At 38.1% G+C, this 26,247-nt stretch overlaps 1 protein-coding gene across 6 annotated transcripts in view; it reads right to left on the bottom strand.

The window, feature by feature from the left end:
* INPP4B (inositol polyphosphate-4-phosphatase type II B) overlaps nt 1-26,247 on the bottom strand; it is an 885,859-nt gene that overhangs the window by 415,825 nt on the left and 443,787 nt on the right. For all 6 annotated transcript variants that reach the window (XM_043485578.1, XM_043485574.1, XM_043485541.1 and 3 more), the window contains exons 4-5: nt 25,455-25,666; nt 22,782-22,826 (exon numbers count right to left, since the gene is read on the bottom strand). In XM_043485578.1, the coding sequence (XP_043341513.1) occupies nt 22,782-22,826; nt 25,455-25,545 (136 nt within the window). In that variant the 5' untranslated portion in view covers nt 25,546-25,666. The remainder of the gene's footprint in view (nt 1-22,781; nt 22,827-25,454; nt 25,667-26,247) is intronic.

Raw genomic sequence — 26,247 nt, 5'->3', positions numbered from 1 at the left:
AATTTTAAGACAACAATTTTCTGAAGACTAGGATGTAAATCTGTGGTCCAGATCTCCTGAGTGGATTCAGAAGACAACACTGGCTTGTTCCTAGGTCACTGCATTCCATGATAACCAATTGTCTGCTGCAAGATGGCAGAAAGTACAGCGCCGAGTGTGTGTGTCTCGCTCAGCTGTGTCCAGCTCTGTGACCCCATGGACTATAGCTCGCCAGGCTCCTCTGTTCCTGGGAGTTCCCAGGCAAGGATATTGGAGTGGGTTGCCATTTCCTCCTCCAGAGGATCTTCCAGACCCAGGGACTGAACCCGCCTCTCTTGTGTCTCCTGTATTGCAGGTGGATTCTTCACTGCTGAGCCATCGCAGAAGGCCAACTCATAGTAATATCCATACCAGGAACATGTGTTGGGAACACACTATTCACTTAGGAATATGTTTTTAAGGCTACTCCTCGAAAACCATGGCTCTATATCATGCTAAGTTGATTTATGCTCATTAATAATATTCTTCCATGTTTATTCTGTTATTTCCTGTAGAATCTTGAAGAATCTGTAATTCATTGAGCCTAGCACCACATCTTGCCCTCACTGTTCCTTTTAGTTTATTTTCAACTGATCGAGCCTACTTTGTAACTTTTCTCATTTGGTATTGTTTTTCTTATTTGTGTGCTCTTCTGCTTTCTCAAATGTCTCCTGTGTGTTTTCTCTTCTCTTCTATTTCAGATGATGTCTTTGCTAACCTATGTTTCTCTCATCACTCTGAAAGATGAGGTTATCAAAATCATCACTTGTATATTTATTAGACTTGGGACTACTGGGGTCAGGAATACATCTCTCTTAACAAACCACAGCATCTCCCGTCAGTTAAGAAAGTATCTTTTTAAGTCTTCATAGAAGTAAAACAAAAATGTGCACTTTTCCCCTTAACTGCAGTGTGGGAGATTTTAATTTACACACACTTCCCTAAAGAGTATGTGAACTACACATAGCTACCTACATAAGAAATATTTGTTGGGAAAATTAAAGGACTGTGTAAAAATTGGATTGCTAGGTTAGAAAATGTGGACTTATTTTTCTTCCCCCTTCCCCCCCACCACCACCTAGTTTTCTTTTCCTTTGTCTTTTAGGATACTGAGTTCAAAATATTAATGTTCCTAATTGAAAATTAGGATCTCACTCTCAAGGGAGGATAATTATACCCATGTAACTTGAACTAACAATATTAATATTAGGTTTCTAGAAAGTTAGAGGGCAAAAAAGCAGCTCAGTGTTTAAGGTTGAAAGATAAGAAATCAATCCAAGGAATCAATACACACACACAAACTAAATAAATAAACTAACAAATAAAGGCATCCTCATGAAAAGATTCCTTAGACATACTGAAATAATCCTAGAATTTTTGCCCCTATACTACATCAATAAAATGCTAATATAGGGAATTCCTTGGCTGTCCAGCGGTTAGGATTTGGCACTTCCACTGCAGGGGGCATGGTGTGAACCCTAGTCAGAAACTAAGATCTCCCTAGCCAAGCAGGGCAACCAAAGAAAATGCTGATATATTACAAATTTTAAGGTTTTTCTCAATTAAGACAATAAAGGAAGCATACAGAGATGATGAGGGTGGCGGGCAAAAAACACAATTTATTGTACGCTTATTATGTAGCAAGCGGCATTGGACTTAAACTTTGCTTGTGTTAGCTGGAGTCCAGGACAATAACGTGCCTATTGACATTTCATGGTTCCATCAGTTCTGTATCCACATTTTTGACTAATCAGTCAGATTTGTTGATCATGAAGGCTCATTATTTATTTATTAATTTTTTACCCATAGCTCAGTAACCTGAGTTAATTGTTTGTTAATGACATCATTCTGTTCTGTCTGGTTCTCTGTTCGTTGGTGATTTAGCTTTGTAATGAGAATTTTAAGACAACCAACACTCTGACAGTAGAATCCAAATAAAACTTGAGGAAACTATGAGACTAATGCCATATTAGGCACTAGGAAGCAGATGACAGAGTTATTGAGGAATACAGGTAATAATTCGCATGAGGGAATTGAAGAGATTTTGTTATAGAAATTTTGTCTCAGAATTCTTGCTACACTGAGATTTGAGTGTAGCTTCTAAACTATGTTACAACCGACTCACTTATCTATTAAACAAAAGCCAGATTCAGATTGTTGAGAAATAGATCCTGAAATCAAATCTGTTACTTTTACACTGTAAGAGAACAACATAAAAATATACCACCATACACTATGTGTATCTGTGCATTAAATAAAAACATATTAGCTTGAACAAAAAAATGGCCAAGAAGATGAAATTCACTTCTACAGTTGGGAATATTATACTAAAACAAACTAACCACTCAATTCTAGTTCTTAATTTAAGTATCACTGAAGAATCTATAGAGAAAGAAGAGAGGAACCTCTGCCTGGAACAATGGTGCTCTTGAGAGAAATGCTCTTTGATTGTGCTCTGGAGCAAGGAAGACCGTGTATTTGCATATGAAAAGAGCAAATCTGGTTCAAAACACTGTTGTCAGTATCAAAAGACTCTCACTCTCCAGTCTGTCCTCAGCTCCCCTGGCTTCTCTCTTGTATTTTCCTGTTTTCATGAATAGCACCTAGATGGCTGAGACTCTGTCCTCAAGCAATTGAATTAAAAACAAGTCTGTGCTTGTATCTCTTCTGATTTTGATCTCCAGTGCTATATGATGTCAACCCCAAACTGGCCTGGCGTCATTGCCTAACAGTTTGCTCAGACTTGGCTCATAGTACTTATGCTCCAAATTCCTGTTCCCCGTCAGATACAAGGGCTTGCAGCTTTCTGCTGCTCTTTTCAGCAGGAACATATGGGCTGCTTAAGAAGAGATGAAGACGTTATTCCGAGAATAGAGGCAGGTCCCCCTGAATGCTAAAAGAAATATTGTGAGTCAGCTCATGGAAATCTGTAGTGTTACAACTAGGGTCGCAGAAGGGGAAGAAACACAAGGAACAACCTTAAATCTTTAACTCATCCAGGGACCAAGATGACAGTATTTTTCCAGAATTGCCATAGGAGCCCTAGGTTTCCGGTTCAGGAAAAGCATGGAGCCCACCCATGGATCCAGCGGTGCCCAAGGTGAGTGGAGACAGGCTGCTTCCTTGATTTACCTCTGAACCAAAACATGAAGCCAGAGTGCCTGGTGGAGATGGGAAGTCACAGAAGGAACGGCAGAAAAGTCAGAGCCTGAGTTGCCAAGCGTGGATGTCTAAGAGAAGTGCGCCCAACGTTCCTAAATTCTAACTGGGGACACAGAATGATGTCCAGAAGGAATTTGAAAGTCTGAAGAAGAAAAAAGCAAACTGGGATCTGGGAATGTTGCCTTCTGGGGTTGACAGTCCCCTGAGGAAATCTGAGGCCCATTGGTTTGGACAGGAAGTAGCAAGCACAGTGGAAAGCAGTTGTTGAACCTGGATGATTTCACGCACAAAACACTGACTCACCATCTGGGTTTCACTAAATCCTGCGTGAGGCAATTTTTAGACATGCTTTCCTGAACCAAAATGCCACAGAAAATACATTGTATATACTGTACCCAAGGGCTTGAGGTTTATTTTATTTTTCATAAAGGACATCATTCATTTATTTATTTGGCTGCCCTGGGTCTTAAGTTGCAGCACTCAGAATCTTTAGTTGTGGGATCTAATTCGCTGACCAGAGATGGAACCAGGGCCCTTTGTGTCAGGGGCACAGAATCTGAGCCACTGAACCACCAGGAAAATCTCAAATGCTTAAGTTTTAAAAGGTGGAATTTAAGGTAATTTTAAAATTTTGAGTAATATTTTTCTCACAAATGTATTGGACTTAGTAGTTATATGTGGGATTAATAGCTTATGAAACTCCCTGTAATGCCAAATATTTGACAAGTAGATTTAAAGTATTAAATCAAAGCCAGACAAGGCTAGATTAGGAAATAAGGAAGGGAATGGAGGAGTGATGGGAATAGAATGGTAAATTAACTTCTCATTGTATTGTCTATCTAGAACATCCTTTGTGGAGGGGCAAGTTAGCAGTCCTCATCTTTCTTGAGTTCCTTGCATCAAGCAAAGGTGTGATTCTTTTGGAGGCAAAAGAAAAGCTAAATACTCATGCTGAATATGGAGATTTAAGAGAGTTAATTCTCCCATCGTAAGATGGTTGACTCACAGGAAATAACACAAGCTTGGTACAGATAAGCTACAGCTAGAAATGACTAGTGAGCCAGGAGACATGACACGAGGAGGAAGACAGTGAATCTGCGGGTGAGGAATCAAATATGGGCTAGCTTGAGGGCAGAAAGTGTCTAGTTATTTGGAGCAAAATCCCCAAGTTCAACACTATGTGGAAATAGCCCAGATCAGACAGCTTGAGAGTGGGAGAGAGTGGTTCTAAGAGAATCAGACTTTGAAGAAAATGAAGAGCACACTTTTCAGAATATTTGGGATCTATCTTTAAGGAGAGCCTCAAGCTCAGCAGAGTGCCTGTAGAATGCTTCAGAGCCCTAGCTATACAGGAAGTTTTAGAACAAAGGAGCCGTTGTGTACCTTACCCCAGCTGAACAAGAGAATAACCACCTTCTCAGCAATTTCAAAACACAGGTGGGATTAGATAAGATAAGACTATGAGACACCTTCTGTTTGAAGGTCTCCTGGCCAGTTCTTTCTTGCTCTGTGTGAAAGGGAAAGTGTCACTCAGCCGTGTTCGACTCTTTGTGACTCCGTGGACTGTAGCCCAACAGGCTCCTCTCTCTGTCCATGGAATTCTCCAGGAAAGAATACTGGAGTGGGCAACCAGTCCCTTCTGCAGGGGATCTGCCCAACCCGGGGATCAAACCAGGGTCTCCTGCACTGCAGGTGGCTCCTCACCATCTGAGCCACCAGGTAGCCTTGGCAGTTCTTTCTTGCTCTGTGCAGTACACGATCAAAGGCTCAGAGTCATAGATCTCAGTTCCGACCAAATGACTTTGGATTTTTTATGGAATCTCAGTATCCTCATCAGGAAATAAGGACGATAAATTAGTTATTCTCACTGGGTGCTTGTGAAGATCTAATTAAATATGTAGGGAAAAAAGATACATTAATTTCCTAATGATGTATTAATAATGTGCTTTTCCTTTCATGTTTCATAGCTCAAATACTCTGTGAAATAAGAATGACTATATACAACTTACTTACAGATAAGGACTCACGTGTTCAGAGAAGGTAAGGGATTAACCGAGAATAGTAATTTTAAGATATCACTTAGGGAATAATTTATACCCCTGGCACCATTCTTAGTGCTTTAAGTACACTACCTCATTTAATTCACAAAATAGCTCAGGAAAGATGAATTTTTCAGAACTGCACAGGAAAACAGTAGCAGAAGTGAAGTCACGTCCGACTCTTTGAGACCCCATGGACTATAGCCTACCAGGCTCCTCTGTCCATGGGATTTTCCAGGCAATAGTACTGGAGTGCGTTGCCATTTCCTTCTTCAGGGGATCTTTCTGACCCAGGGATCAAACCTGGGTCTCCCGCATTGTAGACAGACACTTTACTGTCTGAGCCACAGGATTCAAATGTGCTCAGAAAGGCAGCCCAGCCCACGTTCTCAAATGCTGCCCTTGGACTGCCTCCGTTCAAGGTCACACATGGTTAGGCTCAAATCTCTGGACCTCAGTCCATTTCTGCTATTTAGTTGTCTGTTATGCTTCTCGTTGTATATGTGTGTGTGTGTGTGTATGTGTGTGTGTTCTTAAGAGCATCTCATCTAGGAAGATGAGGGAGCTTTCTTGGTGGCTCAGATGGTAAAGAATCTGCCTGCAATGCAGCAGACCAGAGTTCAATCCCTGGATCAGGAAGATTCCCTGAAGAAGGGAATGGCTACCCACTCTAGTGTTCTGGCTTGGAGAATTCCATAGACAGAGGGGCCTGGCAGACTACAGTCCGTGGGGTCGTAAAGAGTTGAACCCAACTGAGCGACTAATACTTTCACAGGAAATGGTTTACTTCCTGATGCTACCATAATACAGGAATCTTGAAGTCACTTTGTGAAGAATTTTGGGCATAAAAGCCACACAGAAAGCAACTGTCAACTATCCAGTCTAGTTACAGAACCTACTTGATCAGCTCAGCCCATGACTGATTCTTCCTGTCAGTTCTCTCTAGATGAACCCCAAGGGCAGTCAGGTTCTGCCCTTCTTAATATAACTTGCTAACAACAAAATATCAACAGTTAAATAGTTGTCTTCACTGAGAATACTAAAATGAATTGCTTTTTACAAATAATTGTGTTAGCAACAATTATAAAACATTTCAAGGTCATTTCTAAATCTAGAAATTTATTTTATGAAGCAATGTGAGTCAAGAAGCAATGGCTTTCATGCCTACATTCAGTTCATGGATATTTACTGAATGTCTCAATGTGCCCAGCATGATTCTAAGTGACAGCCTCATAGCAGTGAACAGGAAAGCAAGTTCCTGGTTTTATGGAGCTTAGAGTCTAGCAAGACATAAAGTTAAAAAATAATGATTTAGTGAGAATTTTAAACAGGGTGATTAAATTGAGAGTGTTGGGGGGAGCATGGATCAGGAAAAGCTTCTCTGATGAGGTAAAATCTGAGTGGTGATCTAAAACATACTGAGAACTAGCTGAGAAGGGGAGAAAGAATGTCAAGACTCAAATGTCTGGCCTGTTTGAGAAGCAAAAAGAAAATGCATAAGGATGAGAGTGAGGCTGCAGAGTGAGCTGGAAGATCAGTGCAGGTAAGGGCCAGCTCCCCGAGATTCGTCTAGAGTGTGGTAAGATATTTCAATTTTATTCTTTTTAAAAAAATTATTATTGGAGTATAGTTGACTTACAATGGTGTCTTAGTTCCAGGTATAGAGTGCAGTGATTTAGTTATATATATTCATTCCATTATTTTTCAGATTCTTTCCCATATAGGTTTTTCAGACTGTTGAATAGAATGCCCTGTGCTATACAGTAGGTTTTTATTGGTTACCTATTTTCTATATATTTGTGTGTGTATGTTAATTCCGAGTTCCTAATTTAGTCCTCCCCTGACTTCCCTCTTTGGTAATCATTAAGTGTGTTACCAAAATCTGTGTGTCTGTTTCTGTTTTGTAAATAAGTTCATTTATATAATTTTTTGAAAAGTGGATTCCACATATAAGTGACATCATATGATATTTGTCTTACTGTTGATTTATTCCAAGTGATTTCACTTAGAAGCCCCTGAAGGGTTTTAACTAAGGAAGTAAAGAGATCCCAATTCTACTTTTAAATGATTTATTCTGGCTCTTTGACTAGGAAGAGAGAGTGAAGGGGCACGAGCAGATGCAAGCAGACCCAGGAGGACTCTGGTAACCAGCCAAGGGAGAGCTGATAGCCGCTGAGAATTGAATGCTGTCGGTGGCAACGGATAGAAGTGGTCAAATTCCAAATATATTTTCAACACAGAAAATATAGGACTGATGATGGATTTGGCATGAGGTTAGGGAAAAAGAAGAATCAAGAAAGAGAGTTTGAGGATTTGCATAACCTAATAGATGGTGATATATTTTAAGGAGATGGGTATCTTTGGGGAAATGAAACGTTTGGCGGACAGAAATGGGAATCAAGGTTTTACCTATCTTGAGTTTAAAATACCTCCTAGGACGTCAAGGGTCTTGAGCAAACAAATGGCGCTGTGGCATGGAGAGCAAGGATCAAAATTAGAGGAAGGAAGTGCTCCAGGGGAGTGTTACTCAACTCTGTGACCACATGGACTGTAGCCCACCATGCTCCTCTGTCCATGGGATTCTCCAGGCAAGAATGCTGGAGTGGGTTGCCATTTCCTTCTCCAAGTGCTCCAGGGACCAGATCCTAAGATCTGATGGTTTACCTCTCAGACCCAGAATTTAAGATACAATGAGAAATAGAAAAAGTAAGGGAGAATTCTGGTTAGAAACCTTGGTCTTAAAGGTGTGTTCTCTTCTCATGCATCTTCCTTGATTTACTTAAGTCCCGGATATTTCTTCCCCTTAACAACAAAACGACTCTTGGTGTCTGAAATAGCCAAAAGTACATTTTCCTTCTTTAATTCCTCAAAAGTTGCACAATCCACAGTGACTAAGAGAATGGGCTCTAGAGTGAGCCTGCCTGGATTCAAATCTCAACTCCTCAGGTTCTCCATAATTCAGTTCCAAAATGTAGATGATAATGGTGCCTAAAACTAAACTCAACATTCATGATGGTGATGGACAGGGAAGCCTGGCGTGCTGCAGTCCATGGTGTTGCAAAGAGTTGGACATGACTGAGCAACTGAACTGAATAGTGCCTAATCAGAGTTATTATGAGGATTACATAAGATAAAATTGGTGAAGTACCTGGAACATAATAAATATGCAATAAATATTTGAGATCCTTAAAAAAAAAATCTTCTAGATGAGCAAGTGGAGACATTTACTGGCCAGTTGAAAAGGAAGGAAGATTATCATATCAAGTGGCAAATCAGACAAAGACAGAGATCATGATATAACTTAAATGTGAATCTAAAAAAATGATACAAATGAACTTATTTACAAAACAAAAACAGACTCACAGACACAGATAAATGAATTTATGGTTACCAAAGTGGAAGGGAGTGGGAAAGAGATAAATTAGGAGTTTAGAATCAACAGATACACACCACTATATATAAAATAGGTAACCAACAAGGCCTACCGTATAGCACAGAGAACTGTACTCAGTATCTTGTAATAACATATAAAGGAAAAGAATCTGAAAAAAGAATATATATATATGTATAAATGAATCATTTTGCTGTACACTTGAACGTAACACAACATTGTAAATCAAGCACATTTCAATTAAAAAAGAAAGAAAAAAGAGAAGTGAAGGCAAGAATTACAAATTTTGGAGCTAAAGACCTATAAGTTTTGTTTAAAGCCATGGACTTTAAAACTGTTTAAAGCAAGAAGGTGTTTCAAGTTTTGTGACTATTAGGGTAAAACTGATACTCTGAATCTGAACAAGTTTTGATGTGGGAATAACTTGCCTGTTCAAGCTGACTTCTGCCATCTGCCCCCAGAGATGACGGCCAAGAGCAAAGTCTCCGTCATGGTCAAGTAGAGGCAATGGAGGAGCAAGGGGCTGAGCACTTGCAAAGCCGTGGGCTCTCCTGTGCCAGATACAGGAGCTCAGGTAAGTCACTCAACCCCGCTGAGAGTCAATTTCTGCTGTTGTCAAACCAGAAGAGCACCACCATTGCCAACTGCAGAAAGTCAAAGCTCAAGTAAGAAGCACAGGGAGAAGACTGTTCTGTACAGTGGACATGCATGCGCACTCATGTCCAGCTCTTTGTGACCCTATAGACTGTAGCCCACTAGGCTTCTCTGCCCGTGGGATTCTCCAGGCAAGAATACTGGAGTGTTTCCTCCTCCAGGGGATCTTCCTGACCCAGGGATTGAACCCGCATCTCCCTCATTGGAGGTGGATTCTTTACCACTGCGCCATCAGAGAAGCCCTACGGTGAACATGGGGAGGGACTATTCTTTAATCTCTACCAGGTCTTTTCCCAGGCTTGGTTCCCAGGTAGCCTAGGATATTTGGATGCCATCTGCTCAACAAGAAGATGCACTGACAAATTTCAGCCACACACACAACAGCATCATAGGACCTTGCTCCCTGATAACCTCAGTGGCTTCCTAATGAATAAAACTGCAAGGCAGTCCTGATTCCTCAATTACCCATAAGTAGCAACAGATGCTGTAAGGTAGACCTGTTCCAGTGACCAGCATTTTCAGTGATTAGACAATGGAGCGAGAAAAGTAATTAGGTAAATCACACACAAAGATAAATAAATGGGATGGAGCATGTTGATCATGCATGAGAGACAGATAAAGAAGGTAGAATGTGAACATGTAAAAAACCCCTCTCATTTAACAAATAATTTGCTAAAGCCATGTGGAATAAACAATCCTGACCTTCCTTAACTAAATGTTCCTGTGGTATATTATTTAGAAAGAGATGGGAACAGAACAACAGGTATAGTTAATATAATTCACAGCAACAAAATTCAGTTAAATGGTACACCCCTGGCAAATAGGAAGTGAGGCCAAAAAAGACATTTGTTCTCTTACGTACTTTTCGTTTATTAACTGATGCCACGAATCTCAACTTCCTAAGGGATACCAAGCTAGAATTATGACCAGTGGCGATAAGAACAGCTATGTTTCAGAGGCAGCATGCATTAAATCTTGAGTCGCCAGAAACCACTACTCACATGATAGTCCTGTCAAGAAGCTCTAATTGAGGGACTTCCCTGGTGGTCCAATGGCTAAGACTCCAAGCTCCCAATGCAGGGGCCCAGGTTTGATCCCTGATTAGGGAGCTAGACCCTGAATGCCACAACAAAGACCCAGAGCAGCCAAATACATAAACATTATTTTTTTTAAATAGGAGCTCTAATTGGTTCATTTTCTCATCCTTTAATTAAATCTCTCATTATTTCAGCAGTACAAAAACATGATGCTGGTCTTAGATAATCTTTTCTGGTCTTCCCTTCCCCCATTCTGACCTTTCAGCAATTGGCCACAAAGAATATGACTTTTAGAATTAAGAATCTATATTCCTCCACTCCAAGTCCTATGCCTTAGGCAAATGACTGACTTCACCTGTGAAAGGGGAATAGTAAGCAGAACCTGGCAGGCCTGTTGTTAGATCAGAGATAAAACAGGAAAAGATACATGAGGAGATTCCCGTGTCTGTAAGCTATGCATAGGTAGACAACTGTCACGGGCACAGCATGGCTACAGATTCTGCTCAGCATGGCTTAAGACTTCTCTGAGTTTCATCTAGTCAGCCTGAAAGCCAGTAAGACTCAACACCAGGCACTTAGGAGCTCAATGTGTGATAGCAAACTGTCATGCACAAAAATGCAGTTCCAAGACCCCTGTTCAAAAAAGTACTCGCTGAGTACGACGAAGTGATTTATCCAAGGTTATATCCAAAGTAGCAAAGGTTAACCAATCATCAAGTACAGATATCATTTCAGGTGCTTCTATATATTAATACATTTAATCCTAATAAGAACTATAGCAGGTAGTTACTGACATCCCTTCCTATTCTACAGGAAAGAAAATAGAGAATGACACTGTGTCATTTCTCTAAGGCTGCATGGCCAGCTGGTAACAAACACATTGATAAAAGGCAAGAGCAGTCTTCCCACTCCCATTACCTCCCCATTCAGATTACAGACTGAAATTTGAATGGGGAATGCAAAATCATTGACTGTTATTCTGGTTGTTGTGCTGATTCACTGTTGTTCTGAAAAAATATCTCTTCAAAAATACTGCTAGTTACTCGATTCTATCAAAATTGAGATAGCTCCAAGAAAGACAAGTCAGGCAAATTCTTGTGTCTGTAAGCTCTGCGTAGGTAGGCAATTGGCAGGGGCACAGCATGGCGCAGAGCCTGTTGTGTTCAGCTCAGCATGGCCTGAACCTTCCCTGAGTTTCACTCTAGCTTAGCTCCAAAGCCAGTAAGACTCAGTTCTTCCTGATACCCAAATACAATTTGCAAGTGATCCAATAATGTTTAAAGACTTTCATTCATTTAGAATTTTAAAACAAGCTTCTAATGTATGTGTGACAATTGTAAAATACTGCAAAAGGCTTTCTAGAGCCTTAATTTATTTTCAGAGTGGGATTATAAGTAATAAAGAGGAAAAAGTAAATGAGCATTAAACTCATCACCCTGGGAAATGAGCGGTAGGGTTTTTTTTCATGTAGTTAGCTACCACCTTCGCCTGAATTATCTCTTGTGTTTCTTCTAAATCAGCAGAAATCCTGCTCATCTTCCAGACCTGATACAAATGCCTCTTCCTCTGAAATGTTGTCTCTGATGCCACAGGTATAGTTAATCACTGCTTGCTCAGTACTCCCATAGTTCTTGACTTACGTCTTTATTTTGTCCTTATCATAATCTGCCTGACCTTATAGTTTGTTTCTATAATGTCTTGGAAAGTTTTTAGAAACAAGGAGGGAGTATAGCCTGGTGGTTAAAATCAGGAGCTTCAGATCACATAACTCAACATGTCACTCATCTTCCATAAGATCTTTGTAAAGTTGATCACTGGGAATCTTAGATTTTTCATCTTTCCATTGAAAATAACATGAGAGACTCCTGGGTTCAAATTACTTTACTTGTTTATGTCTAAGTATCTTTTCCTATAAAACAAAGATGATAATAGAGCATTTATCTTACCAATGGAATTGTGAGAATTAAATAGTATATGTAAAGTATTTAGATCAATGTACATTGAATGAACAAGCACCCAATAAATGTTAGCTATTTTTTTTTAATTCCTATTCCTTGATCATAGCCTTGTTGTGGCAAAGGGGCTTGTATAACTCAATGAAGCTATGAGCCATGCTATGTAGGGTGACTCAAGATGGGTGGATCATCATCATGGAGAATTCTGACAAGATGTGGTCCACTGGAGGAGGAAATGGCAACTTACTCCAGTATTCTTGCCAGAATCCCATGAACAGTATGAAAAGGCAAAAAGATATGACACCAGAAGATGAGCCCCCGGGTCTGAAGGTGTCCAGTATGCTATTGGGGAAGAGTAGAGGGCAGTTACTAAGAGCTCCAGAAAGAATGAAGCAGCTGGGCCAAAGCGGAAATGACGTCCAGTTTTAGATGTGTCTGGTGGTGAAAGTCCAACACTGTAAAGAACAATATTGCATGGGAACTTGGAATGTTAGGTCCATGAATCAAGATAAATTGAATGTGATCAATCAGGAGATGTCAAGGGTGAACATTGATCAACATCTTAGAAATCAGTGAATTAAAATGGACAGAAATGGGAAAATTTAACTCAGATGACCATTATAGTTACTACTATGGGAAAGAATCCCTTAGAAGAAATGGAGCAGCCCTCACAGTCAATAAAAGAATCTGAAATACAGTGCTTGGGTGCAACCTCAAAAATGACAGAATGATCTCAGTTTGTTTCCAAGGCAAACCATTCAACACTGCAGTAAGCTGCCTATGCCCCACTGATGCCGAAGAAGCAGAAGTTGACTGGGTCTATGAAGACCTACAATATCTTCTAGAACTAAAACCAAAAATGATGTCCTTTTCATCATAAGGGATTGAAATGCAAAAGCAGGAAGTCAAGAGATACCTGGAATAACAGACAAGTTTGACCTTGGAGTACAAAATGAAGCAGGACAAAGGCTAACAGAGTTTTTAAGAAAATCCTTAAAGAAATGGGAGTACCAGACCACCTTAACTGTCCCCTGAGAAGCCTGTGTGCATGTTAAGAAGCAAAATAAGAACCAGACATAGAACAATGTACTAGTTCAAAATTGGGAAAGGAGTATGACAAGGCTGTATATTGTAACGTTGCTTATTTAACTCTTCGCAGAGTACATCATGAGAAATGCCATCCTGGATGAATCACAAACTGGAATGATGATTGTTGGGAGAAATATCAATAATCTCAGATATGCATATGATACCACTTTAATGGCAGAAAATGAAGAGAAACTATTTTAAGAGCCTCTTGATGAGGCTGTAAGAGGAGGTGAAAAAAACTGGCTTAAAACTCAACATTCAAAAAACTAAGATCATGGCATCTGAGATCTAAGATCTACTTGCTATCACTCCATGGCAAGTAGAAGGGGAAAAAAGTAGAATCAGTGAAACATTTTATTTTCCTGGGCTCCAAAATCACTGTAGATGGTGACTGCAGCCATGAAATTAAGACTCTTGCTCCTTTGAAGGAAAGCTAAGACAAACCTAGTCAGCATATTAAAAACAGAGACATCACTTTGCCAACAAAGGGCCATACAGTCAAAGTTGTGACTTTTCTATTACTCATGTATGGATGTGAGAGCTGAACCATAAAGAAGGCTAAGTGCTGAAGAATTGATGCTTTCGAATCGTGGTGCTAGAGAATACTCTTGGACTGCAAGGAGATCAAACCAATCAATCCTACAGGAAATCAACCCTGAATATTCAATGAAAGGACTGATGCTGAAGCTGAAGTTCCAATATTTTGGCCACCCAATGTGAAGAGCCGACTCATTGGAAAAGATCCTGGGAAAGATTGAGGGCAGAAGGAGAAAGGGGCAATAGAGGATGAGATGGTGGGATGGCATCACTGACTCAATGGACATGAGTTTGAGCAAACTCTGAGAGATAGTGGATGGCAGGGGAGTCTGGTGTGCTATAGACCATAGGGTCAAAAAGAGTCTGACATGACTTAACAACTGAACACCACCACATTTTTTTAATTGGAGTATAATTGCTTTACAATATAGTGTTAGTTTCTGCTGTTCAACAAAGTGAATCAGCCATATGTATACACATATCCCCTTCCTCTTGAGTCTCCCTCCCACCCAACCCTCTGGATCATCACAGAGCGCTGAGTTGAGATTCTTGTGCTATACAGAAACTTCCCACTAGCTCTACCTCCTCACCTCCCCCACCACATCCTCATATGTGTTCTCTGTGTCTCTATTCCTGCCCAGCAAATAGGTTCATCTGTAATGTTTTTCTAGATTCCGTATATTAATACATATGTTAATACATGATATTTGTTTTTCTCTTTCTGGCTTACCTCACTCTGTATGCTATTTTTAAGGTTATTATCCTGTAGAACTGTGGTAGGAAAAACATAGCATCTTGTTTGCAAAGAGATAAGCACATGGTAGGTGCTCAAAAAACGGTAGCTTTTCCTGTGCTCATAATGCCTTGTCCTTAGAAGGTGCTCCTCAAAATTAGTGTTCAATGGAATGCAATGTTTTATAAGGGAAGTATCACACTACAGGAATGAAGAAAATGGCCATGAACTTATAATGAGGCAACAATAGACCAAGTGCATTCTTAACGGTTGCTTCTCTTGCTTGAAAATCATCCTGCAGCTTATATGAAGAGGTAATATTTTTATTAATATTTTTATCAATAGATAAATACAAAAATATACCTCTGTGCTTAGTATTCCCTTTAGCTTACCTATAATACCACATAGAAGGTAAAAATACTAAAGATATAGTAAAATCTTCCATTCTCCCATTGGAGCTTTAAAAAAGTCAGAGCTTTATGATCATTTATAAAACACAGATCAGCAGGAGAGGAGAAGTGTGAATACAGGAGAAAACTGGCAAGTTTGCCTTCCTTAATTTTTTTTTTTTTTCTTTCTGAGAAACATATAAAACAATGACTGATTTATAGCAATTCATAAACTATGAATGGATTTGACATGCAGGTTAATGAAAGCCTTAGCAAGCTATAAAAGCCGCCTATATAAAGAGATGAGACAGTTTTTGTGCAGCTTGTCAATTTGGGCATATTTTATACACATTTTCAAATTCTGAACACAGAAAACCGATCACATGATTTACATGACTTTTTGTTTTTTTCCTAGCTGGGCTATTAAATATATGGTAGCTGTTTATAGAAAACCTAAAATCAGTACATAGAATCACATATATGATCCAACAGAAGAACAAAGCCTTTAGAATCAGCATTCTTCTTGTCCTATTGAATGCCACTCTAATATTTGAAGTTATCAACCCAAGGACATCTTGCCTTTGTACCATGACATAATGCTGTGATAGAAATGAATTTTAATCACTAAATTCTAGGCTGGTACACATCATTTACCTGGTCCAGATATATAGTGGGTTGCCTGTCCACAGACCGTTTTTTAAAAAAAAATTCTCTATTTCCGTCGAGAAAACAGAGTTTCTACAAGGGTGTACTTCAGTTTGTTTATTTAGTCACATTATATATTGCAGCGGAGAAGGCAGTGGCACCCCACTCCAGGACTCTTGCCTGGAAAATCCCATGGACGGAGGAGCCTGGTGGACTGCAGTACATGGGGTCGAAAAGAGTGGGACACGACTGAGCGACTTCACTTTCACTTTTAATTTTCCTGCATTAGAGAAGGAAATGGCAACCTACTCCAGTGTTCTTGCCTGGAGAATCCCAGGGATGGGGAAGCCTGGTGGGCTGCCATCTATGGGGTCGCACAGAGTTGGACACGACTGAAGCGACTTAGCAGCAGCAGCAGCATATATGGCAGAACTGACATGGCTTACAGAGTAAATGTGAAATAATTTTCTATAAAGTACTTGGAATCACTGATTTTTCAGTACATACCATGATTTCAAAGGACCAGGAGGTATATGAATCAAGAAACCTACTTCAGAATACAGATTTTATTTTCTCTTCTAGGAGGACAAGATGGCTGCCTTTTAATACATAAACTGGTATAATAATACATAAGTACTTATTGCATGGACCTGGTGTGAGTGTGTGTTCTGAATTCAGAGTCTTATCTTGTTCTGAACCAAACATCTGCTGCTGTCCTGGTCTAGAATGTGTTCCTCCTTTCCTCCCAGTTCGAGTGCTGTTTTCTTCCTTCACAAACTGGCTTTAGTTAAGTTTTGCTTGGAAGGGAGGCCTGGCTGGCTCAAACAGTAGGAATCCACCTGCAGTGCAGGAGACCTGGACGCTATCCCCAGATTGGGAAGACCCCCTGGAGGAGGGCATGGCAACCCACTCCAGTAGTCTTGCCTGGAGAATCCCACGGACAGAGGAGCCTGGAGGACCACAGTCCACGGGGTCGCAGAGTCAGACATGACTGAGCAACTAAGCATAGCACAAGTCTTCTTTGAAAAGCCTTTGACTACTTTTTCTCATATTAGTTTGATCTTTTTATATTCTCAGAGACCCTGAAAAATAGCTTAGCTTTTAAGGATCTTTTTAATGACTTCAGGAGTCTTAGGCTGAACTAAACTAAGACTAGTTTGATCTCTTTAGCTATACTATGAGTTAATTGAAGGCAAAGAGCAGAATTTTACTCCTTCAAATATGCCCCCTTTTCTTGTTCAGCTTATTTAGGGGTTTATTTAAATAAATGAACAGTTAAGACTATATGAGCATGTTGCAGAAACTTTGGAAGATTTAATAAAATACCTTTATACTTTCCTCTGGAAAAGCATAACAAAGGAAATGGAAATTTTCCCAAGTTGTGAGAACCATGATTAAAATCTATCATGCCTGTTCTTCCAATCTTATTACTTTGTGCACATAGACACAGTTAAATAAGGGTTTTGTTGTACATGCAGTTTGTCAGCCTGCTTTGACAACTCTTACATTTCCTTGTTGAATAAAACATCCTTTTGACCCATGATTTTTAATGACTATATAGTTTTTCATCTTTAAAATATGTTTCATTACAAAAATAAACAACACATGCTGATTGACTCTGAGTTGGGGATAAAGTCACATGTTTGCTCAGTCATGTCCAACTCTTTGCAACCCTGTGGACTGTAGCCTACCAGGCTCCTCTGTCCATGGGACTTTCTAGGCAAGAGTACTGGAGTGGGTTGCCATTTCCTAGAGTGGCTCAAACTTTCCTTTATTGGTTCTGTATTCGAGGTATTAGAAGAAAAGTCAAGAAATGAGATGGACAAACAGAAATCAAGAAGACTGTCAGAGAACTTACTTTGTGGTTCAGTGGCTAAGGCCCCACTGCATTGCATGCTCCCAATGCAAGGGTCCTAGGTTCAAATCCTGGTCAGAGAACTAGATCCCAAATGCTGCAACTACTTTAAGACCTGGTGCAGCCAAATAAATAAATAAATATTTTTTAAAAAGAGGATTTGCTATCTGAAAATGTATGATGACATATGACTACATTGCAGAGGTAACTCTGCATTGCCTATTATTGATTTTCATCTGATATAGTTCTCACTATATTATTAATAAAATTATAGAAATTAACATGGGTTTATTGACTTTAGAGAAAATAGAAATATAAAGCAAGGATCTATTAAATAATTTGAACTTCAAATTAGTCTTATTTTCTGTGCTAATAAAATCTGTAGAAAGGAACTGATGCATTTTTTCAATTCAAGAGGAAGAAGTCTCTGGAGAAAAAGTCATTTTATCATTCTTAAAAGAGAAAACAGCTTCACAAAAGGCGAGGAATCGAACAATCATTTGAGTTGAATCCCACCTCTCTCCAACCCTTATTCTCTAGAGTCTCAGCAACACCCAGGCACCAGGATTGATCCATTGTCCGGAGGTTCAGTACAGGTGAAGGTGAGGGAGACTAGAAGCCATGGGAGCCAGAACTCGCTGGCTCAGCCCCTCTTCTCTCTTACCGTCGTCCTATTCCGACCCTGACTTTCTAGTAGCCCAATAAACAGTCCTTCACTATTTGCAATATCCACTTTCACTTCAAGACCCATTCAACTCATAACTTGGTTTCAGGCCTGATCCAACCAACAACCTGAGTTACTACCCTTGAGCCCCAGTATTCTCATTCTTCCAACCCTATTACCTGATGCGTAAGTATCTACTATCGTCTGCCCCTCCAGGCTGGAAAAGTCACCTGGGTCTTATGTTTAGTATGGACACTTCCCAAATCAGCCTCCACACCCTGCATAAGTCTCTTGGGACACACAGAGGCCTTCCTCGACTCTCTATGTCCAAAATAGGCCCCCAATAGGCCCTCTGTTCTGCAAACCAACTCCTCCCCCAGGCACAGTCTATAGACTTGCCCTGTTTCTGTCTACACGAGACTTAATGCTTTCTGAGAGTGCTTTTTAAGTTTTCTACGCTCCCAGTAAAATTTAGGTGAATGAATTACTTTCATTTGTTAGGGGTTTCTCTCCTGCCACCATGTCCCCACGTTCCTATCATAACTGACACTGTTGACATGTAAAAAAATGTATGTCAATGTACCCTGCAACTGGTCACTTGGCTTTCATTAGGTATCAGTCATCAGCATGTAAGTTATTTCAAGAACGTGACCTCATGCTGTGAAATGAAAAACACAAGAATCACATGCACATACACACATGCCATTCTCTCCTATGTATTAACATGCATTAGTGACTATTGCCTTGGATTCATGATATATGTGGTGTCCATATAAAAATAGGAAAACATTCTTTTAAGTATTCTATTGACTTTGGAGATAGTAAATGGAGGCATGACAATAAATGTTATAAGCATAATTAGGGAACTAAACTTAAGAAACAGTTCACAGGAATTTCTTTTCTTTCATATCTTTGTCAAATGACTTAATTCTATATATAATTTCCCACAATGGTTTCAAGAAAGAAATGTTATCTGAATGTGAGAAATGATCCCTCTTCTTAAATGCCAGCTTTGTTGAAATAAAACAATTTTACTAAACTGTAAACAAAATTGGTGTTCTCTTGGATTTTTACTTATTTTTCTGTTTGTGAAAATAAAAAGGGTACCTATATACTCAAGCTAAACAATGAAAGACACGTGGAAGTACAGCTATAAAGGTACAGGTGAATTACACAATTTAAATGCAGCCAACCACTAGAAATACCATTGACGATGGGCATGAGCTCCTCATCTTATTAGTACATGCTTATCTTTTACTATCAAGATATTTTTAACCAATCAGCTTGCTCAATTGACTAGACATCTCCCACCTGATTAACTTGAATAAAGATGTAGCAGAGGAACTTCAGCAAGATATATTGATTTTATAGACATATAGACAAGACAGAAACAAATCCCTGATGGAAAGTAACTCATACAAAATAATATGACACCTACAAAATTAGTGTGGCTGTTCCCAATTTAAAAAGCAAGGCCAGTGAAACTCTCAATTTATTTGAATACTTTGGTACAGAATCAAGAATCAAATATAAGAGAAAAATTATTTGGATGGATAAATAACACAGTCCTACTGTATAGCACAGGGAGATATATTCAATATCCTGAGATAAATTATAATGGAAAAGAATATATTAAAATGTATATATATATACACATATATGTATGTATAACTGAATCACTTTTCTATACAGTGGAAATTAACATGACATTGTAAATTAACTATACTTCAATAAAAGGAAATCTACCCCCCAAAAAATTTTAGTTGGAAAATTAGTTGGAAAAAGGTCTCTTACATCCTTTATTCCATTTTCTTTCTAGATTTTTTTTAGTAAGATGCTTTGCCTTCTTTCTCGTTAATTAAATATGCACATTCTTAAACAATGAAAAAATATTTAAGAAAATATTACTCTCTCACTTATTAATTATGAAATGAGGCTAACTATATGATAGATGAAGTCTCAAATAATTTGTAAGATTAAAAAAAAGCTTAAAGAAAAAAATGGTGATAAAAATATACACTAAAACCTACATGGGTTTGGCTATATGTCTTTGAAAGAATAGTTTAAAAAAAATCTTCAAGAAATGGTATAGTTAAGGATCTTTTAAAGTGCTGAGAAGCATAGCAAACAGTTTAGGAAATATATATTCCAGGATCAACAACACAATTCCCTGAAGATTCTAGATGACTTTCTTTTGTTTGTGCATCAGGGATTTCCTGCCATATGACAAAATAAAATTACCTGTTGTTAAGAATTCTAGTGTATTTTTTTAATAGACATGAAAAAAGAAAATTAAAGTTTGGTTTTTTAAATGGGAGAAATATTATTATGAATAAATTCTCAGAGCTGCTGATCTCTTAAATAGATGATTCAAGCCAGAAATGTAAGTGATGACAGCGTTGTTCCCAAACTTGACTGCACTTTCAAAACAATTAGTATAGTTAGGTCTTTGAAAAAGACAGGTAACTTAATTGAAATAGAAGATGGGTATTTGGTCCATGCATTCTGTCTCCATGCTTGACTAACAGCCTCTACTCCAATTATTTCTGCCTAACTCAGATTTCCCCTATTCTCCAGGTTTCAAGTAAGAAAGCTTTTTTTGTGTTTTGAAATACTCCTAATGAGTCTAACAAATCTTCATTTTTCAGAAGTCTTGGTGAAAGGTTAAAAAAAACAATAAATATATTACCTTAAAAATAAAAGATGAGTAAGTAAAGTCTCAAGTAGCAAGAGTTAGTGAGTCAAGAGGTGCCAAGGTCTTTTTTGATACTTGATTCCCTTTCTGAAAAATGGATTTTTTTCTTTATTTGACAACATCTGAGAATTTTTTAGACAAATAAATAAATAAACAAAGTATATCTTTATCAGTGGTTGCCAGGCATTACCAGAAAGACAGGGCTGAATAGGCAGAGCTCAGAGAACTTTTAGGGCAGTGAAGATACTAGGTATGATTCTATAATGATGAACACATGTCTATACATTGTCCAAACCCATAGATAATATATAACTGCAAGGATGAACCCTAATGTAAATTATGGACTTGTTGCTCAGTCGCTCAGTCATGTATGACTCTTTGTGACCCAATGGACTGTAACCCACGAGGCTCCTGAGTCCATGGGATTCTCCAGGCAAGAATACTAGGGTGGGTTACCATTTCCCTCTCCAGGGAATCTGCCTGACCCAGGGACTGAAGCCAGGTGTCCTGTCTCTTGCATTGGCAGGTGGGTTCTTTACCACTGAGTCACCCAGGAAGCCCCAAATTATTGACTTAGGATGACAATAATCCATCACTGTAAGTTCATCAACTGTAACAAATGTACCATTCTGGCAGGGGGATGTTGATAATGGGGGATGCTATACATGTATAGGGGCAGGGGAGTACCAAGGAAACCTCTATATCTTCTGTTCAAATTTGATGCAAACTGTTCAAAAAATGAAATCTATTAGAAAGAGAAAGAAAAACAAAACCAAAAAAATTATGATTGTTTTCTCAATAAGTTATGCTTCAAAATGTAATATTTTGAGTGAAGAATATAAATTTGAAACATTTCATTATATAATAAAATATATATTCCTAAAATAATTGGAACTTCAAATCACTACAAACTACTACAGACAGTTGAGATATGTGTTTCAGCTTGCCCATAACTTCATAAAATATGTATGTATCAATGATTTGGAAATTAAAATATATCTTGTGAAATTTCATACAAATAAATGTAAAAATATTTGGGACCTTTCAAAGTACTTCAGGACAATAAAAGAAGAAAAGGCTCTCTAAATAGTTCATAGGAACCATATTTTTACCCCCTTTAAATGTCATTTTGCAACTAATTCCCTAATAGCACTTTGCAGTCATACCCAATTCAAGTTCCTACTCACTAGCTAAGTAGTGGGCCAGCCTCAGGGTATGTATTTTTTTTTTAAAAACCACTGCTACATAAGCAAAAATTGTTTTTATTGAAGTGTAGTTGATTTACAGTGTTGTAGGGGTGCACATTTTTAATTCATCCTTTGACAAATTTACAAATTTCCAGATGTGACAGATGCTTAGAGTTGCTTAAGCAAGTTAAAGCTTTGAATTAAAATTAAATTCTCAAAGTCATGGATCTCGCCACAATATCAAGATGGAAGAGCAAGGGAATATTTTTGAGTGAGTGAGACCTAAAGGGGAGCACAGACCCTGTAAACGGCATAAAGAAGGACAAAGGAAAACTCTACATGAGCCCAGTCAACAGCCCCAGGAGTGAGTAATTAGACACGTGGATTTTGAGAAATGATTTGCAACAAACTTCAGTCACTGTATTAGAATAAGTGTTGGGAAAAGGACTTGTGGTCAGCAGATCTGATTGACAGACACAAACCCATCACCACTGAAGTCCTCAATCCTTGGGTCATAAACTGACCTTCTCCATAGCTCAGATTCTTCACTTACAAACTGGGGAAAATAACACTTACCTTATAGAATGAGTTTTTTTAACAGGACAATATTCATGAAATGTTAGAAACTATATTATAAATAACAATGATATCAGTAACATACCTAAAGTTGTAAACTATATGTACAAAAGGCTTATTACATTTATAGCTATAAATAAATAAGAATTTCTTACCAAGGATGAATTCCAACTGTGGTTCATTTGGAGTCTTCTGAATACCTATGAATAATAGGCACAAATTCAGATTGAAGATATTTAACTCATCAAAATTATGTGAACATAAATAACTTTCTCCCTGCCCACAATGTATAAATACACTATTTGGCAGAACAAATAAACTCAGTTAATCATCCAGACATATATAACAAGTCAATTCTCAGGGCAGGATGTAATATTTATAGAAAAACTAGATATGGCTAAAGATTTGATTGCTCTATTTAGTTCCATGGTCATAAAACAGAAATATTGTTTCTGTAAGGCATGAAAAATGCAAAACATATTTTTCAACTGTTTCTGTTTCTTTTGTATATATGTCGACAGAGATGGAAACTTCGCAAAGGATGACCTCATCCAAGTCTTCTCTGACACAGATTTCTCTTTCACACCATTTCAACCTTGTGTTAATGGTAAATAATTAAAGAGCTATTTCTGGTTAGGTTACTCAGGAAACGATGATGGCGGTTATTCTGCCAATTTATTGATAGCTCAAATCAATATTCTGTTAAATGTTCTTTCCTTTATTTGGCAGTTAAAAAAATCTATTAACATGGGTAAATGATTTAAGATGAAGTGGGAGGGAAAGTTAAGTTCAAGAACAAAGGTAAGGAAAAGGGAACATCTAATGGCTAGAAGATAGAAAAGTAAGGCTGTGGCAAGTAATAAAATGGTAGATGGATTTGTTAAGACTACAGTCTTTTTCAGAGCTTCCTAAACAAGAAGGGCTGATGGGATATAGCCATTTTTTTTTCAGTATCATTAAATGAAATATAATCTATAAAAATAACGAATCACTATGTTGTACACCTTCACCTAATATAATATTGTAAGTCAACTATACTTCAATAAAAAAAGAGAAAAAGAAATAGAGATCATAAAAAATATGAAAACAAATAAAACTACAAAAAGTAAGTACAACAATAACAAAAACAAAGAGTGACTGAGGATTGGGATGTCATTTGTCACCACTCACGGGTGACCAAGAAATAAAAGAGTATTATATAAAAATCTTCTCCTTGTTTATCTTTACTGGTGCACTCATCAGATAAAACTTAAATTTATTAGCATTTAGTCATGAATATACTGTGTCCACTACACACTGGCACTTGCTATCCACCTCTGCAAGGATTAAATCATGAGCTGCTGCAGCTGCTGACCTTCAGTATCCCCTGAAAGGAATTTAGGGTGGAGATCATAAATGAGGCATCTGTGATTTGGGGGGAAAAAAAGGCAGAACAGGTTTTCAGATAGATATTTTCAGGAGACAATTTTACAAGCCCAATTCTTGCATCTCCTCATATATAGGAAAGCACTAAAATCCTTCATGGTGACATCTGCTCCTCATGACTAGCAGTGACCTTCATGAGAAAAGCAGAAACCTTCTGCAGAAATATGTGCTTGATTGCATGGACTCCTCTTTCACCAAAATCACATGTACACTGACCTTTCCCCTACTTACTTGGAGCAGTTTCTAAGAGCTATCTGAAATGCTGTCTCCCAGGCTATGGTTTTCATTTTGTCCCAATAAAACATAATTCATAACTCATGTTGTGCATTATTTTTTCAGTCAACAACTGCTAGAACCATCTGTTTTTTATGTACAGAGTTCATATTTTTTGCATTTATGTTTACTTTTATTTCCTACTGACATTTAACAAATTTAGACTTTCTAAGAAGGGTTAGATTGACAATTATTATGTAGGTCTTTATTAATTTCAAATACTGTAATTTTTTTAAAGGCTATTAACAATTCTGCTGTAAGCTCTGACAATCAAATTACTCAAATAAACTCATCCAACCAGTATCATTTTCTCAAGATTATTTTTATAATGTAAATGAAATGAGAGGTTAGGCATATGTTTGCCAGGGCTAAATAACTGGACAAGAATCTTTTGAATAAAACAAAACACAATTTATGCTAAACAATATAACCCTAACTCTAGAATGTTAAGCATGAGAGAAAACATATACTTCTTCCAATGATTTTAATTACTTGAGTAGCACAAAAACCAATGTTCATGTTCAAATGCTAATCCTGGCCAAATAGCCAAGCTTGCTTGCTCTGTTGATGTGACTTAGGTATGGCAGCAACTGCGAAGCAGCTAGTGTAATCATTGTGCCCTAATGTTTTCAACTGAAATGTCTTTGGTTTTAAAGAGAAAATTTCTAGGTTTCAAAAAACAATACGTGTAAATCTATGGCTGATTCATATCAATGTATGACCAAAAATAAATAAATAAATAAATAAATAAAACAATACCACATGAGAGTAGAAATATGATCAACAGAAAGTGTGCAACCACAGCCTCCTAAATGGTGTCTCGGATCCACTCCGTGCATCCACAGTCGGGTCTCCATCAACATCCAGAGTGATTTTTTCAAAATTCAAGTACTGCCTTAGTTTTCCAACTGATCTTCAAATAAAGATCAACATCCTTAACAAAAAAAGAAACTACATACTGTCTTACTACACATTCAAGAACAATGGTTCTATTTGATATTGAACCATTTCATAGACTATCATCTACCTCACCCAGGATAAAAGAGGAGAGACATATCATAGACATAGAACACTGAAATAATAGTGCAAAGGAACAAAGTTATGTAATTTGGGGGTGCATTTATACTCACTTGTGAACTGAAAGTCCCCGGTGTCATTTGCCTGGGGTGTAGGCAGAAAGTTCTGGCCTTCTTCTGATGCTCCTTCCTCTTTGATTTCCATGATCAATCTTCACAGTTCCTTAAATCTTCCCAATGTTTGTGCCCAAATGCCACGGCCAAAGATTCCTGGTTCAATATAGGCGTATTTTCAGCTAAAGTCCTGATATTCACACTCTGAAATTCTGCATTTAGGAAACAGCAACAGCAAAAGTCTCAGTTACTTCAGTATAAAGTATAGCTTTATATTTTACACTGTTTATAGAGAGTTCAGTATAAAGCTAAAAACTCAAAGTAGGTAGAGCCTGCAGCTACCTTCATATGAATTTCCTTCCCGCCTCTCCCACTTTTATTTGCAGAATCTATCCACACAGTTAATGTACCATAAACTCTGGGTTAAATGGGTATTCTCTATGTAATCATTTTACTGTCATATGAGATACTTCTAAATCCTGAGAGGTATATTCTTTCTCTTTTAATTCATTTTGTAAAATAGCACATAGCTATAAGAGCTGCTAACTTAATATGTACCTAATTTAGCAGCAAGAGCAGATAGCATCTTAACAAAGCATTAGCATGTTCAGCCAAGGTATATCTTACTATCATTGCTTCCATTAGAACTGCCCTTTATGCTTATCTCTCTACCAACTTTTGTTACAACACTATTCATGAACACATAAAGATCATTTGGCACAACACTCTTCTTCCAAGATGAGCTAACAGGTTGTTCAGGGAAGTTCCAACTTCATCATTATACATAGTCTCT

Source organism: Cervus canadensis, chromosome 1, assembly GCF_019320065.1.
Source record: "Cervus canadensis isolate Bull #8, Minnesota chromosome 1, ASM1932006v1, whole genome shotgun sequence".
Lineage (NCBI taxonomy): Eukaryota > Metazoa > Chordata > Mammalia > Artiodactyla > Cervidae > Cervus > Cervus canadensis.
The sequence above is the reverse complement of the archived record's forward strand: the minus strand, read 5'-3'. Positions and strand labels throughout refer to the sequence as shown.